The 16,526-nt window shown below is 43.4% G+C and overlaps 1 protein-coding gene across 1 annotated transcript in view; it reads left to right on the forward strand.

Annotated features, from left to right (window-relative positions):
* The first annotated feature begins 6,626 nt into the window (after positions 1–6,626).
* MYO1E (myosin IE) overlaps positions 6,627–16,526 on the forward strand; it is a 160,244-nt gene continuing 150,344 nt past the window's right edge. The window contains exon 1 of the mRNA XM_083183808.1: positions 6,627–7,068. Within this exon, the coding sequence (XP_083039934.1) occupies positions 7,066–7,068 (3 nt within the window). The 5' untranslated portion in view covers positions 6,627–7,065. The remainder of the gene's footprint in view (positions 7,069–16,526) is intronic.

Below are 16,526 nucleotides of genomic sequence, written 5' to 3' on the forward strand. Positions count from 1 at the left end.
GTGCCGCTTGAAGGCCCTGGGAGGTGCTGTGCGCGCATGCACAGCAGCCTCCCATGGCCATTTTGGATTTGGGCAAAGTGCTGCGGCCGCTGCCAGCAGCCCAGCCAGCCCAGGGGGGATCGCGGCCGGCCCCTTTTTAAAGAGTTTTGGGCCAGCCCACCGGGAAATGGGCCGGTTTCCCGGTGGGCCAATCCGCCCCTGGATATAAGTCAGTTTAAAGGATTCCTCTCAGATATAGCAGTACACCCCCACGCTTCTAGGTGCAACATGCACAATCTCTTTTCACCATCTCTCTATATATGGAACTAGACACGCCCTCTGGGAGGAGCATGACAAACACCCTCAATGGGGCTCTGTGCAACATTCTACTACCAACTATAATCTCCCTGAAACTAGTTTTCCAAAGTAGGCAAGTATGCCCTAAAATGTGGTTGCCAGTGGCAACATCTTCAAGTGTCCTCTTTAGAAAGTTTGGTCAAATTCTTCTAATAAGGGAGAGAGATGTAGAGAAAAGATTAACATGATTATGGCAAGGCCATAGGTGCAGTATTTATCATTTATTTTTATGCATTGCAATGATGGTTGAGCAATATTATATGTAATGGCTATTATTAAAAGCTGATTATATGAGAAGTGTTGAATGATGAGGAACAAGTGGTGAGTGACAAGTTATAGTGTGACTGAGATGTCATGAGTGATGAATACGGATGAGTGATGAGTGAGAATGAGCAGCAATGTCTGATGAAAATTCCCTTCCTCATACTTCACAATTTGACAGTATTATAAATAAGAACAATCTACCAGGAGTTTCTGCTAGATGCTGGTTTTTCTACCATAAAAAGGGTCTTTGCCATGGTTTATATTCCACCCAGTCAGAGGAGAGCGCTAGATGGAATTAACACCTATTTATTTTTCTAAATAGGTCACAACAGTTTCTCAGAGAGATCCTTCTCATTCTATAGCAATTTTTATATAGCTTTTATCTCTAGCAAATAACCGAAAGATAGATCACTGTTCTAACCACTGTTCTGATAATTTTTTAATGAGGGAATATCAAAACTTTTTGACAGATGGATAATGTGTTTTGAAAAACAGGGAGTGTGTGTGTGTGTGTGTGTGTGTGTGTGTGTGTATATATATATATATACACATATATATATATATACACATATATATATATATATATATATATATATATATATATATATATATATATATATATATATATATAGTAAGGAGATGGGGGACGGCGGCACTCGAAAATAAAGAGACCAAGCAATCTGGTTTAGTACCGACGTTTCAAAGCCGGGTGGCTTTTTATCAAGGTGCTTTAGAGAACAGTCTCTAAAGCACCTTGATAAAGAAGCCAACCGGCTTTGAAACGTCGGTACTAAACCAGATTGCTTGGTCTCTTTATTTTCGAGTGCCACCGTCCCCCATCTCCTGACTGCATGTAAGAGCAGCACCTCACTGCTCTGAATTCAGATGGGCACCGATTTATTGTTCCTGTACAATGCTTTTACACCAGATTTGGAGTGCCATCCCAGGATATGGATATATATATATATATGTATACACAACAAAATCCCCAAAATTGCGCTTCAATATATATATACACAGGTGGTTGCTATTAGACACTTAGGTTCCCTACCAGTAGGAACCTACAATTTCCACTAACCACAATAGTGTCCCCAGCGCCCTAAGTGCATTATGTAATGTCCGTTCAATGAATTATAAAATATATAAAAATATATTAAAAAAATAAAGATGCTTGTAGCTTCTGATTTTCTGGAATAAATTCCTGTTTATTTTGATTGATCAATACCCAGCGCGTTTCGTTCCGGTTAGTAACTTCATCAGGGGCTTTTTTGATCTCGTAAGTATTTTTGCCTATTCCTAGGTTTACTTTAGGTATCCGAAGGTGTGGGATGAATCCCTCTGGTGGTAAATTTGTGTATGGATTTTTGACCTTTTAATAGACTGGAGATAAAGCCTCTAATTCTAAAGGTGTTTCAGATAAATCTCCTATATTATCACCAAGAATTCAGTCTCCTGAGTGCTGCCTTTATTGCTTGATATTTTCCAGTGTAGGATTTTATCCCCTATGCGGGAGGGCACCGGAGTCAGTTACCCGCTTCTAAAAGAGAGTGCCAAAGTTATTTACATTAATTATATATATATATATATATATATATATATATATATATATATCCAGGTAGCAAAGTAGCACTCACAAAATTTAGAACAATAAATGCTGGGGTGCCAGTAAAGCCCAGGCCTCACAAGGATCCTTCCAGGTGTGCCATAATATAAAATTCAGGTATGGTCGACGTTTCGGGTCTCAGCACGACCCGTTGTCAAGACATCCTATCAAGTCTCCAGGCAGGTGATAGGTGATAGCAATCACCTTCCTGGAGACTTGATACATAGGATGTCTTGACAAAGGGTCGTGCTGAGACCCAAAACGTCGACCATACCTGAATTTTTATACATATACATATATATATATATATATATATATATATATATATATATTAGAGATGAGCGGTTCGGAACATAGCCGTCCGACGACGCGCGAGCCACTCTCGCAAATTTACTGCTTTGTTCAGAAGCCCGAACGCGGGAATCTGGCGGCAGATTCTCGTGAGATCCCGAGTCTATAAAAGCTCTGCGTCCTGAGAAATCAGCGCCATATCACAGTCACGCTTCCTGCTGCGCACAGCTCTGCTGTTCGTGGCTCTGGCGGGCTTCTAGGGCGTTGTGCACTGGGGTGTTTCAACTTTAACTGAACTTGTACTAAGTTGTCATAGTGTGCAGAGGGGTGCTGTGCAGACTGCAGAGGGGTGCTGTGCAGTGCAGAGTCAGACAGAGGGGTGTTGTGTGCAGTGCATGCAGAGTCAGACTGCAGAGGGTTTTGGCACTGGGGTGTTTAACTTGAACTCGTACTTGTCATCAATCATTCAGAGTCATCATTAGTATGCAGAGGGGTTCTGTCTAGTGCAATGCAGACAGATGGGTGTTGTGTGCAGTACATACAGGCTGCAGAGGAGTTTGGCACTGGGGTGTTTAACTTAAACTTGGACTTGTTGTCATCAATCACTCAGTTATCATTACATTAGTGTGCAGAGGGGTGTTGTGCAGACTGCAGAGGGGTGTTGTGCAGTGCAGACAGAGGGGTGTTGTGAACTTGTGCAGTGCAGAGTAGCAGACAGAGGGGTTAGTGCTGTGCAGACTGCAGAGGGGTTTGTGTGGGGTGTGGTATGACACACCGACAGTTGGGATTCCGACAGTCATTTCTCCGACGTCGGAATCCCGACTGCACAGCGGGGGGAGTGCAATGAAGCCCCTTGCGGGCTCGCTGCGCTCGCCACGATGCGCTCGCCACGATGCGGGCACGGTGGCGAGCGCAGGGCCACCTATTTTATTCTCCCTCTATGGGGGTCGTGGACCCCCACGAGGGAGCAGTCGGGATTCCGACGTCGAAGTAATGACTGTCGGAATCCCGACTGTCGGGGAGCCGTCCGGCACCCTTTGTGTGCTGGGTATTATATATTAATATTATATATATAATATACTTAATTAATAATTATATTGTAGTAAAGTAATTGTACTGTACTATTCATGTGTTAGACAGGCTGTCAGTCAGCTTTTATATTATATATATAATATACTTAATTATATTGTAGTAATTGTACTGGTCGTGTGTTAGGCAGGCTGTCAGTCAGTGTAGTAGGGTACACAGGCAGGCTGTCAGTCAGCTTTTAATTGTTCATTTTTTTTCATTGTGGTGTGTGGTCACTGTGGTGTGCTGCACTGCAATCTAATACACCATACATATATACTACTGTCAGAAGCAGAACAAATTCCGTGTGTGATAGTTCTGCCTCCACGGTCCACGCAGTGTTATCCAAGTCCCGTCCATAAAAAAAATACAGTATAAAAATCAATTTTGCTGTTCTTTATTTTTTTTTTTTGCTGTATACCGCACCCCAATAATATAAACCACAAGTTCCGTGTGTGATTGTTCTGCATCCACGCAGCGTTATACAAGCTGTGCATTAAAAATAATTACATTTAAAAAATACTAATAGATTTTTTTCGTCTTTATTAATTCTTTGTGTGTACTGCACCCATAGTATATCCTGTCAGAAGGTGGGTGTGTAGCGAATATACACACAGTGCCAAGTGTGACCGAAGAATGATCAAAAGTGAGAGTTTCTCATAATTTTCTTTTTGAAAAATGCATGTCGACATTTTGATGTGTCAACCTTTTGCTTGTTTTTAGTGTTTTTCCAGGGCCAACCTTGTGCATGTCAACCTTTTGGTGATGCCATAGACATTTTCAACCTAATATACCACACCCCAATAAAACAGGCCAAGCACCTGATTGGCAAATGTATCCAATAATTGTATTATGTTTACTAGGTTTAGTTGAAGACAATATACAGTACTCTGTACAGCCAGCAGCATGAATAGGATGAGACTCGGTATAAAACATTACACATAACCAGAAGAATGCAGGCTGCCATCAGATGGGGACTGCCAGGGCTGCAATACTGGGCATGAACAGGCCAATGCAGCCAATGTACTCGGCATGAACAGGCCAATGCAGCCAATGAACACAGGCTAATGCAACCGTGAACAAGGATGTGTGTATAGAAATGTTATAATTACACACATCCACACAGCCCAAACGTTGAAAATTGTAATTTACAAACACTGGTTTTATTATAATTATATTATAATTTAATTTATAAGGCGCCACAAGTGTTTCACAGTGCCGTACAAAGGAGCAGTACAGGGAGACAAAACTTGGCATAACATTGAATAAATAACAAAAATAGAGTACAAATAAAGAGCGCCACAGTTCAATACACATTACGATGCCCAAACCCTACAGTAGCCCCCACTCCAATAGTCACAGCTCCACCTCCAGTTGGACCCCGCCTATTGCGTCTATTCTGGTCCCTACATTGTCTGATGGCAGCCCTGATTAGAACTAAGAATTCTATCAACAGAAATAAATTACACAGTTAGGGACCAATGTAACAGCAGGATAGCAGATATTCTTGTTATCGCTCATTAAGAATGATATATTGTCCTCCAGCCAAACGGCTTCTGTCAGATATCAAACAAATGACAGGGCTGATTGGCTGGAGCACCATTTATCATCCGTAATGAGTCATAACAAGAATATTACTCATTTTTAAATCGGGTGTGGATCAGTTGTTCACCAGCAAGTTATTAAACACCATTAGGTCGACATGCATTTAGGTCAACATTTGTCTAGGTCGACATGCAGGAATGTCGACATGGGTAAGGTCAACAGGGTCATTAGGTCCTTTAGGGTCATTAGGTAGATATGGGTTAGGTCGACAGTCAAAAGGTTGACCTGGGGTTTTTCACAGTTTTTTTTACCTGAATGTTGACACAGTCGACATGGACACAGGTTAAAGTGCACCGCGTCCCCTCGCATGGTTCACTGCGCTCAGCATGCTTCGGACACCCTATTTTATTCTCACACCATGCCCTAGTGGATGGTAGGGCATGAAATACTGCCAGTCGGCACATGTCGGCTCAAAAAACAGTGAAAAACCCCATGTCAACCTTTTGACTGTTGAAATAATGACCCCGTTGACCTAATTACCCTGTCGACCCAACCCATATCGTCCTAGATTCATGGTGACCTAGACACATGTCGACCTAAATGCATGTTGATCTGTGCTCCGTAATATAAATTGGTATTATTTTGTGGCCACTCCCCCTTCCCCATGAAGCCACTCCTCTATTTTTTTGGCTTGAGCACCCACCAGCAAAAACATAAATCGGCACCTTAATTAGCAGCAGGAGCCAAGAGGAGTGCATCTGCAGGTCCCGGGCACAGACCCGGCGGTGGCAAGCTGAGGGGCAAGGCAGGTCCCAGCAGCAGTAGCCCCGCACTTATTCAGGGACTCCCTGCCACTGCGGGATCTGCGGGGCTATTGTTACGCCACTGGCTGCAAGGCAGTAATGCTATTACACATCCGTCCTGCCACAATATAAAACAACTGCGGGAAAAAAACTAAAAAAACAAGGGGGGTACTAAATTATTATTAGTAATTTACAGTGAATAATGAATTCCCCATTATGCATTGCACACCTCAGGTGATAATAGCCCCATTTTCGCACAATAAGACCTGGTTCTGGAACTTATCCCAGATCAAATTGCCTGAAATCGGGACATTTTTCAGCCAATATAAATTGGCTATAATTGGATAGCCCTATAATGACCATCGGTCAAAAATCCTGTTTTTAACGGCTAAAAAAAGATCGCATGTAATTGCATAGCCCCAAAGAGCTTACAAGAGGGGACAAGCAAAGGAAGCTGGAAAAATAATTTAAATCATGTAGCGAATATAGACATTATACAAGAAAACAATATCCAGAAAATTGTATAAATCCTTTATATGCAGCATACTCATACATTACACATCAGTGGAGAAACTACATTCCCCGACATGCATTGCGTCTTTCTTTCTCCAGCTATCCAGTAGTATTTCCCAGAGGAATAGTGACGCTCAGCTATCCCGTCAGTGATTGGCTGCGGTAGAGCTCAGTTTTCCATTTATGGACAGGGACAGCCCGGACTGGTGCATTGGTTTTCATTGTAAATCTCATGACTGATCGAGAGGAGAAAAAAAAAAAAAAAGGAAAAAAAAATCAGCCAGAGGAGCTGTGTAACTTCAGCATCCACTGGGGAGAGACAGAGCAGCAGACAGTCAGACACATTCTCTTCCAGGAACTGAGCGCAGCGACTCCTCCACGTCTGCCAGAGACCGGGACAGAGACTCGCCCAGCCAGCCTGCCTCCTCCGCTGCACTCACCCAGCCAGACTCCTCTGCTACACTCACACTCCAGCCTCCTCTGCTCCTGCACTCTGCTTACCTGGATGGGGACAGTCCCGTCGCCCTGTGCCTCCATTAGGACCTCTTCATGCTAGCCACACACGGGATATACACATTAGGAAGAAAGACTTCTAACACCAGTTCCCCCAGCTGCTGCTCCTTATAGTAAGAAGCCTGCACAATGGTAAGTATTGAGTATTCCTGTGTCTCCAGTATTCGCATCCTGTGAGTGCTGTGCTATCAGTTAATGTTTGATCTTTTGACACAGTAGATCTTATTTTTTGTATGTATGTATGTTAAGCACATACCAGCATGTACACCTATACGCTTCCTTAATGCCTGGCCCGGGTTCTTGTACTGGTGCAGCAGTCTCATGTGATGCTGTCAGTGTAAGGTGCTACAGTAATGCTGTGCAAAAGAAAACTACTGTGTGTATCAGTGATTGTTTTTCACTGGCTGTATAGGTCATTTTTAGACTTTACAGTATTTGTTTAAAACATAAACCAAATAATCCCACCTGGAGGATGATCATGATTGTACCTGGCTATGATTTGTATGGTGCCTTCCCAGTTGGCCAAGAGCCATATAGAGGAACACTCTTGAGGGAATTAAATAGCAAGAAAGATGTGATTCTTGGGATTGCCTGCTGCAGGAAATACTGTACAGCAGTGGTTCCCATACTGGGTGCCTAGGCACCCTGGGGTGCCTCAGTGCACTGGCAGGGGTACCATGGTTTGTTGGTTAAGGACCAATTACAGTTATTTATGATCAATGTAACAGGCAAAACCAGTGTTGGTGGCTGCCAATCAAAACCTATGTGGACAAATAGAAGCAAATCCTGCCCCTCAACGTGTAACTGTCCCCATACACAGGCCTGATTTGGCCTGGTTTTTATCGGATTGGGACGATATATCGTATGAAAGTAGGCCATATCTGATGTGTTTGACATCCCATGCACGTTCCAGTGAGATTTATCGCATGTAAAATAAATAGCACATCAAGTGCCAAATCGCATGCAACCCTCCCAGGGAGCTGTCTGGGGAGTTGCAGGGATATTGGTCCGACCTGTACCTCGGGGAAGTCTGACCTGTGTATGGGGACCTTAAAGATCACATATAAACACAATCTACTTAATTGAATATTTGTTTCGGAATTTCTCAATAAGAAACGCTTGGACAAGGGCTGCCTTCAAAAAATGTTGATGCTCTACTCTAGGGTGCTGTGATTCCAAAAAGTTTGGGAACCATTGCTGTGCACATTACATTGCTCATAAGCTACTAGAGAGCAGCTCTGTGTGCTTTCCCAGTCAGTCTCTAGAGTAACAGGCACCATAGGAACACCTTGTACAGTATGTGCCCTGACTGGTCTCTTTATTGTGCCATCGCTTTCTAGCTAATGTGTTCTCACAAACATGAAATGCAATATACATTTTTAAGAAATTACTTTATTTAAAAAAAAAAAAACGGAAAACCTAAAATCGCACATTCCTGCTAACCAAATGAATCAAAACACTGAATGTACTTCGACTAGTGACAGGAAAATGAGTTATTACTGGTACAGCAATATTATATTTGGTCAGCGGATTATTTGTGTTTTTTTTTTTTTTTTTGCTTTGTTTTTTTTGTAAGCCATTGTAACAACCAAGCCAAGCATGTAATTAGGAGCATCTATAAATGTTTTTGGGAATCTAACTTCTGTATCAATATTTATGTTCTTTTTTACAGTTGATTGTTTATTTTATTTTTTTACAAGTAAAAAGAGAGGTTGGTGCTGTTGCCTGAACTGGTGCTTATTGTACCCCAACTGACTACGGTACCAGCTACAGAGAGAACCATGTGATAAAACTTAAGCGTTTCCTTGTATGTTATATACATTACGGGGGTTCGACCTTTGAAATTGTTCGTTGCATTATTCTATCGCTTCTCTCCTCCAAACATTGTTTAGTCACCGTATTGATAAGCGGATTATCTGATTATTTCAACCCTTCATTAGCATGGAACAAATCATGTTACTATAGTAGGTAAAATAACTAGCTCCGTACATTAGCTAGGGGGGCCTCTGTGTTAGCCAGGGTGAATGTTTAAAGTCTGCTGACTGTTCTTTTTCTTGAAGTACCTCCATAGTCTGAGCAGACATCTGGATATTTTTATAAGCAGCTACATTGTAAATTGACATCACAAAATAGCAGTGAAGTCACATCTGTGGATGTAAAGTGCTAGCTGGATTGCCTGCCTGTTGGCTAAAGGGTTAATTCCCTGCTTTCTCCCCCCCCTCCCCATTAAAGCCAGGCGTATCTTCTTAAAGTAAAGGACATCTTTGTGTTTTCTCCGTCTTCGGTACTGTACGTGTTTATACTGTTTCCCACTGGGTGAATGGACAAGGTGAATGAATACAGTGTGTTTTGCAGGACACAGAGCTTGGGAGTAAGCTGCCACAGCTCCCTTTGCCCATGGTTATTTCCTGAATGACTTTAGAGCTGCTCTAAAGTCAAGATGGTTGGTGCTGGGACACTCATCCTGAGCTTCCATCAAAAACACACAGCTACATCCAGAATGATCACTTCTAGAAACCATTACTAAGGAAATAAAATGTCACTTTGCTTCTGCTATAACCTACTATGGTGTTCTTTTACTTGGAAAAGCAGGTGACACTACATAGCATCCATTACTCACACAGCAGGAAAGCCTATGCTTGACACTGATGCAGTATTCGGTGTCAGATGATAGGAGCAGGAGGTGTGTCCATCATAACATGCCACAGGTGTGTTGTTGTCCCTATGAGACTCATGCTATATGTGCTCACACCCAAGGCTATTTCTAGGTACATCCGCTTTCTGCCAGAGAATTGCTTTCGTGTTTAGTTATGGAGAACTAGGACATAAAACCGGTAGTCTGCTTCTTGTCACACAGCAATGGGTGTGCGGCCTTTAGGTCGACCGCTATTGGTCGACGTGGTCAAAAGGTTGACATGCAAAGGGTCAACCTTAGTGTTGTTGTTTTTTTCAAAAAAGGATTTGTTCTTCATACTTTACCATACCATTTAGGGATGCTAATCCCAGGAATCGTGATTGAAAAGTGCTCAATCCTGGGATTGGCACCCCTCATGGCAACTTGGGGGGGACGGGGCAGGCGGCAGCAGTGAGGCAGTTGGCAGGTGTGACGTCGGACACGGAGGTGCTTCAATGGGGCCCGGAATGGGCGGCGAGAGAGTTCCAGCAGCGGCGGGGCCTGCACAACATGACCTATGACCAAGTGACGCTGTGCAGGCCTTACGCCGGGGTCAGGAACAGCCAGGCAGTGTCTAAGTGGGTGCTCTGACACTTCCCAGCATCAGACTGCGCATGCGCAGTCTAATCCCGAAATTCTGGGATTGGATACTCTGCTTATACGGTGCCCATGTCAACATAGACACCAATAGTGGTCAACCTAAAGCTTGACTAACGACCCATGCCCCAGCAATAAGAATTGTAAAATCCCTTTTATTATAGAAAGTAAGGTTACTAAATTGTCTTTGGCTCCACTGGTTTCTTTTTAAAGCCCTGTCCCCTTCTTTTTATTAGTTTGGCAGGTACATGGAGAAATGACTGACACATTGATCTCTGTGGATAGATACGCCATCAGTGCTACGTTCCCCATCCCTGTTCCATCATATAGATAGATAGATCTATCTATTTCATGAGGAGAATATACAAACTCCACACAGTTAGGGCCATGGTGGGAATCAGTCCCATGACCTCAGTGCTGTGAGGCAGTAATGCTAACCATTCCACCATTTTGTGTGTGTGTGTAATTATTCAGTGGAATGGCATTCCAAATCATTACTGGCCTGGGTGCCCCTTAAATAGAATATACTTCCTACTATGGTAGAATTTACAACCAAATGTGCCACATCTAAAGTCACTTTCAGGACTTTACTTAATGTATATCATCTCTGTGCCTACTCACAGCCGTGCGCTATTGATAATGCAAACAAATAACCACCTAATGCTGTGCCAGAGCCCCTATTTGTCTGCCAGGTCAGGTATGACTGCCATATAATCCATAATCGACGTCTCTCATTCATAGTGCCCATCATCCAGCACAGGGGCTAGCTTATCCCTGTGGCCTCTTAGCAGCTCCTAGAGATCTCCCTAATTCTAAAAACTTTCCGTTCTGTATTAAAATAACCAGATTAAGTTTTATTTTATTTATTTTTTTCCTCTCATAAACTGTATATTTTGTTACTTACTTTTTGCATTGTGTTTATCAACCTCTTTAAAAAAAAAAAAAAACTAATGTAATCGGCATTGGCTATTACAGCAGGAGGCAGCACCTTTTTCCTTATAATTTACAGGCACTGGGCATGTGCGGCTCTGTCTTGCAGCACACATTCTACTCCTATTCCCGTGATACCCACTCTAGGCAGATCAGATATGGAACACATATATAACAAAGGGCCCAATGCCAGGCTCCCTGCTGGCTGGCCCCAAATCATGCTGCTGCTGTGACTCATATGCAGTGGTCATTCTGCTTAGTAACCCTTTTTTATTTTAGATTGGACTGCTAAAGCCGCCACTGATACTTTTGCCTTTCAGTGCTCTAATCTAGCATGTACAGAGCAATGTTCTATATGTGGGAGCAGAGTGGACAATTTTTTGCCGCAATCTGTTTTGTCAGGTGAAACAATGTCCAAGATAAGCAACTACATGGCCCAGCTTGTCAGGGATTGTGGTCGGTAGTGAAAAGGTTGACCACTTTTGGTCGACATGAAAAAAGGTCCACATGCGGTTTTCAGGATGCCCCCCCCCAAAAAAAAGCACTTCATCAATCATGACTATTCCAGTGGGAATGGAGGGGGGAATGTGATACTGTGCTGGCGAGGCACAGTGTCCAAAGCATGGCGAGTAGACGCGGTACTCTTATACAGTGTCCATGTAGACCTAAATGCCAACAAAAAAAATAACTCCACCTCAACCTTTTGCTTGTGTCGACCTAATTCATATTGACCTTTTTGTATGTCGATGTTTGGCCTATTGACAAAAGTGGTCGACCTAATGACTGTCAACCTTTTTGCTGTTGATCCTATAATCCACACCAAGTCAATTACCGGTACTTGTGTATTATCACGGCGCCCCCGATATTTAGTCGCGTGATTTTTCATCGCATCGCATGCCATACACCCGATGCACTGCGATGCGATTTAAGCCCCCTATGCGATGTTAAATTGTATAAGCACCCTAATGGGTGCTTACAATGTTAAATGCACCCCCCAGTATAAACGTGAACCCGAAGCGTGGCGAGCCCCACGAGGGGACGCGTATACCTGTGAAGTTATGCGCGGGGCTCGCCACGCTTTGGGCTCGGTGGCTCGCTGCACTTGCCACACTTTATAAAATCGACTCCACGCCGACGTGGATAGTGGGGGTATGAAAAGGCGGAGGACGCGTACCGCCACCCCTTGCGGGCTCGCTGCACTCTCCACGCTTCGGGTTCACGTTTATACTGGGGGGTGGCGTGGGGGTGCATTTAACTTTGTAAGCACCCATTAGGGTGCTTATACAAGTTATAATCGCATCCCATCGCATTGTATGACATTGGGGAACATCGCGCGATATCGCATCGCATACCGTTGCATGCCTTATGGTCTGCGATGCGATGGGCGCCGTGATACTACACAAGTACCGAATTACCCATGATGACAGGCAGTAGGATACCTTTATTAGTTAGGAAAGCCTAAATACATTTCAAAATGATGTTAAAAATTAAAACTCTATTTGAGTCTCGTTCGCTTCTCATTTAAGTACTCCAAGTAGGGAGGGGCATCTGTATTCAATGGTTTAAAAAAAATATAAAAGTTTTGTATAGTAATGTATAAATTGTTAAAAATTAAATGGTCTTCGTACCTGTAATACAACAATGCCATTTTTACCCTATAAATCACCTTCACCTCCCATATGTTTGGTTTTTGATAGTACAATTCCGTTTGGTTTATTTTGTAACAGGGGAGAATGATCATACTAACTCCAGCCTGAAGCAGCTGAACTTCTTCTTTCAACCAAACACAACCTTTCAGCAGATACGCAAATAGGTGGCTGGATTCTAGTACTTAAACTGGGTAGGGTAAATTTACTAAAATGGGAGTTCTGTCTAAAGGTGGTACAAGATATTGTACCCAATCATACAATCTCAATTGATTGTAATGTAGGGTACACACCAGGACGACCCGCTCACAATGCACATCGTGAGCGGGTCGTCAGTGTCTCGTCCGACCCGCTCACGGTGGCGCCGGGGGGGGGCACGACCCGCTCATGATGTGCACCGTGAGCGGGTCCGGTCCGATGGCGACCCGCACCCGGCTGTATGGTCGTCATTGAGATCCTACCTGCAGCAGGTAGGATCTCAATAACGACCGACCGACCCGCGGGACCGCGCATCGGATCGGTATTGGTCCACACCAGGACAGAAAAGGGCCCAATCACCACACAATCTACATCCAATTGGTCGGAATTGGATCTAGATTGAGGGGATCGGGCCCTAGTCATCCTGGTGTGTACCCAGCATAAGATGGATTGTGTGCATATTGTGGGGGAAATTTACTAAAGGAAATTTGTAAAAAAAAAAATAGGTGTATTTGTATCCAGAAATACACTTATTTTTTACATTAAATATGCCAATTCGTAGTCGTATTGATGTGCTATCAATACGAATTGCCGTATTTTCGGGATAGTAAATGTCAAAAATAAGTGTATTTCTGGATACAAATACACCTATTTTTTACAAATTTCCTTTAGTAAATTTCCCCCAGTATGTCCAAAAACCACCAAGGACTGCCGGGGAATTGAAGGGAAATTGGACACAATCATGAGCGCAATCGATCTTAAGATCGATCTTTCTGATGTATGGCCAGCATAAGATGGGGCCCATAGCAACCAATCAGATTCTACTTATTTCTAATTATTTATTAAAGATAATAAATTGAACCTGATTGGTTGCTATAGACAACATCCCATCTTCAATAGAACGCCTATCTTACTAAATTTACACCTATGTGTTCAATATGTTTGGTGGGATCAAAAGTCTGGTAATGTAGAGCACAGGACAATCCAGCCATTTGCTCCAAAAGCAGACAAACTGGTTACTATCGTTTTTGATTTATTAGTGTTTGAGAGCAAATGGATGACTGGCAATGTATGGGAGCAAAGAACAGATTTCCCACCAGACATATTGGACAGATAAATATTTCTGTGCGTACCCTGCTTCAACCCTAAAATAACGGTTATGTTTGCAGTTTAGTGCTGGGATCTCTAACCTGTACAGCAGCCACCTCTGTAGAGATGTCATGTAAATGCTGTTTGACCAGGGACAAGCAGGAGCAGTATATTGAAGGCCTCACTATAGAAAGCATTTACATAGAAATGAATTCACCACCTGCTCCACCATCTGAAGTGCACATGTGCTGAATAAATAGCAGCTGGACTTGCAACCAGTGACTAGTAGCTAAATATGTGTAACCTATAACTGAACACTATCACTATTTCTAGCTAGATTTTAATAAAATGTTGAAACTAATGTAAAATGTAATGCATAAAACAACTACATGGCTCAGGAGAAGCCTCAAATGTTTCCAACACCTTGTCAGCAGATGCAAATGTCTGTCAATTTGATATGGGAATAATGGCAACCTTATTTGGTGAACCATAGCGGTAAGTAGGTAAAGGAATTGGGCCTAAAAACACAGAGCCATGACCCTTATTCTAGTTGAATCGTACAGATGCGTATTTCGGACAGGAACCGAGTGTTCTTAGCCCCGCCTACCGTACGGATCGCTCACACCGTCCGAATGCGGTAAGACGACGAACAAACGGACCGCGAGTGGATGTTTCATGTGAACGCCTCCTCCATCTGTGGCCACCTTTAGAAAGTAATAGGCAGCTTTCACTTGCCATTGGTAAGCACAGCTTCTGAAGGGTACCTTTTTTAACTTTCTGATCTATTGTACAATTCCTTACACCAGTATAGTTCTCTCACATATAAGCATAGTTATAACCCACAATGCTCCACTAGCCATGTGGTTATTAAATCAATAGAGACAGAGTAGCCCCGACAAGAAGGGGATATTTACTCAATGAAAAGTGCTTCACTGATAATGGTAATGTTAGGAGCCTGTCCCCTAAATTGATTGCTGTTGCAATCCCTTTACCACAAGCTCTGACCTTGAGCATGCACATAACCTGTCTGTAATACCTGCCAGAGGAGAAGCAATGAGGCTTCGAGTGAGGGGTTGCTCTTTCTCCAGCGATGAGCTTTCATAGCCAGGTTAAGAGGAGGGGGTGGGGGCATACATTACCAGGGGCCCCACTTTGTGAGGGCCCTCCCAACTGGAGCAAAACTGACCATGATAGCTTTCCTTCATATCCAGCAGCAGAGTCAGGTAGCTATGTGAGCAGGACAGTATGCAGGGCATGCAGAGATACAGGAGTAAAGGTACCCATAGACGGTCCGTTCCCGGACCATCCGTTTTGTACTATGCGATGCGCGCTCCCGCGCATCACATAGTACGGTACAAAAAGTATGTGCTGCACATACTTTTTGTACTAGCTAAACATCGTATCGGATCGCATTGCATGCACTAGGCATGCGATCCGATACGATGCATGCTAATTAAGACCCAAACGGATCCGTTTAACGGACCGTGTATGGGCCCCTTAACAGGTTTCAGGCGCTATCGAAGGAGCTTTCCAACCAGAGGAGAGATAGGAGGGTTAAGGGATCGGTCACAGGATCCCAGCTTTTCCTCCTCCCCGCCTAGGTGATCTAGGTGTCCTGTGTAACCTTGTTATCTAATGAGGATCTAGAGATACATACATACATACATACATACATACATACATACATACATACATACATACTCACTCCTGAGGCTTGTCCCAGTGTGAGTAAGTACAGAGGCTGCTGCTCATTGCATGTGACAAATACTGGTTGTTTAAATTGTCCTTGTTCTACTACAATAACATTTTATTAAACGGTTGTCTTTCAAGTAGGTGGGTCTGTAAACTACCAAGGCATTATTCATCTATTAATTTAAATCTTTATATACACAATTGGTTAATTTTTTTTTTATTTTTTTTATCAAATTCTTTCCACCTTTCTTACATTGTGATTGCACCATTTAGTTCAACACATGTGATCCCAATCCTATATTAAGAGCATTTTTCCCTCTTGGAATAGGTCGGGATAGGAAGTATGTACAAATCTAATCTAGAGTTGCCCTGGCAACCCCAAAGCTTTATCCAGCTGTGGACTTCCCATAGGTTTTGAATAGATCACAGCTTATGTTCAGTGGCGTAACTATAAATTTTGCTCCCCCCTGCCAAAAAATTAGTTGCTCCCCCAATTGGCCCCTGCAGGCGAGCCGACACTCCTTCTGACTGGGACACGTGAGCTCTGCTTCAGGGAGACGGGCAGGGTTAGGGGGGGAGCAGGGAGGTGGGATCAGGCGGCGGGGAGCATCTTAGTAAGAGGACGCACCGCACGCGCGTCCCCTTCCGGCAGCTGGCGAATCTACCGCCAGCCCCTGCAAGAATGACTCTGTCTGTCTGTGTCTGTCTGTGTCTGTCTGTCTGTCTGTCTGTCTGTCTGTGTGTATCTATCTATCTATCATCGG

The sequence above is a fragment of the Crinia signifera genome, chromosome 4 (genome assembly GCF_055691185.1).
Source record: "Crinia signifera chromosome 4, ASM5569118v1, whole genome shotgun sequence".
NCBI classification, from domain to species: Eukaryota; Metazoa; Chordata; class Amphibia; order Anura; family Myobatrachidae; genus Crinia; species Crinia signifera.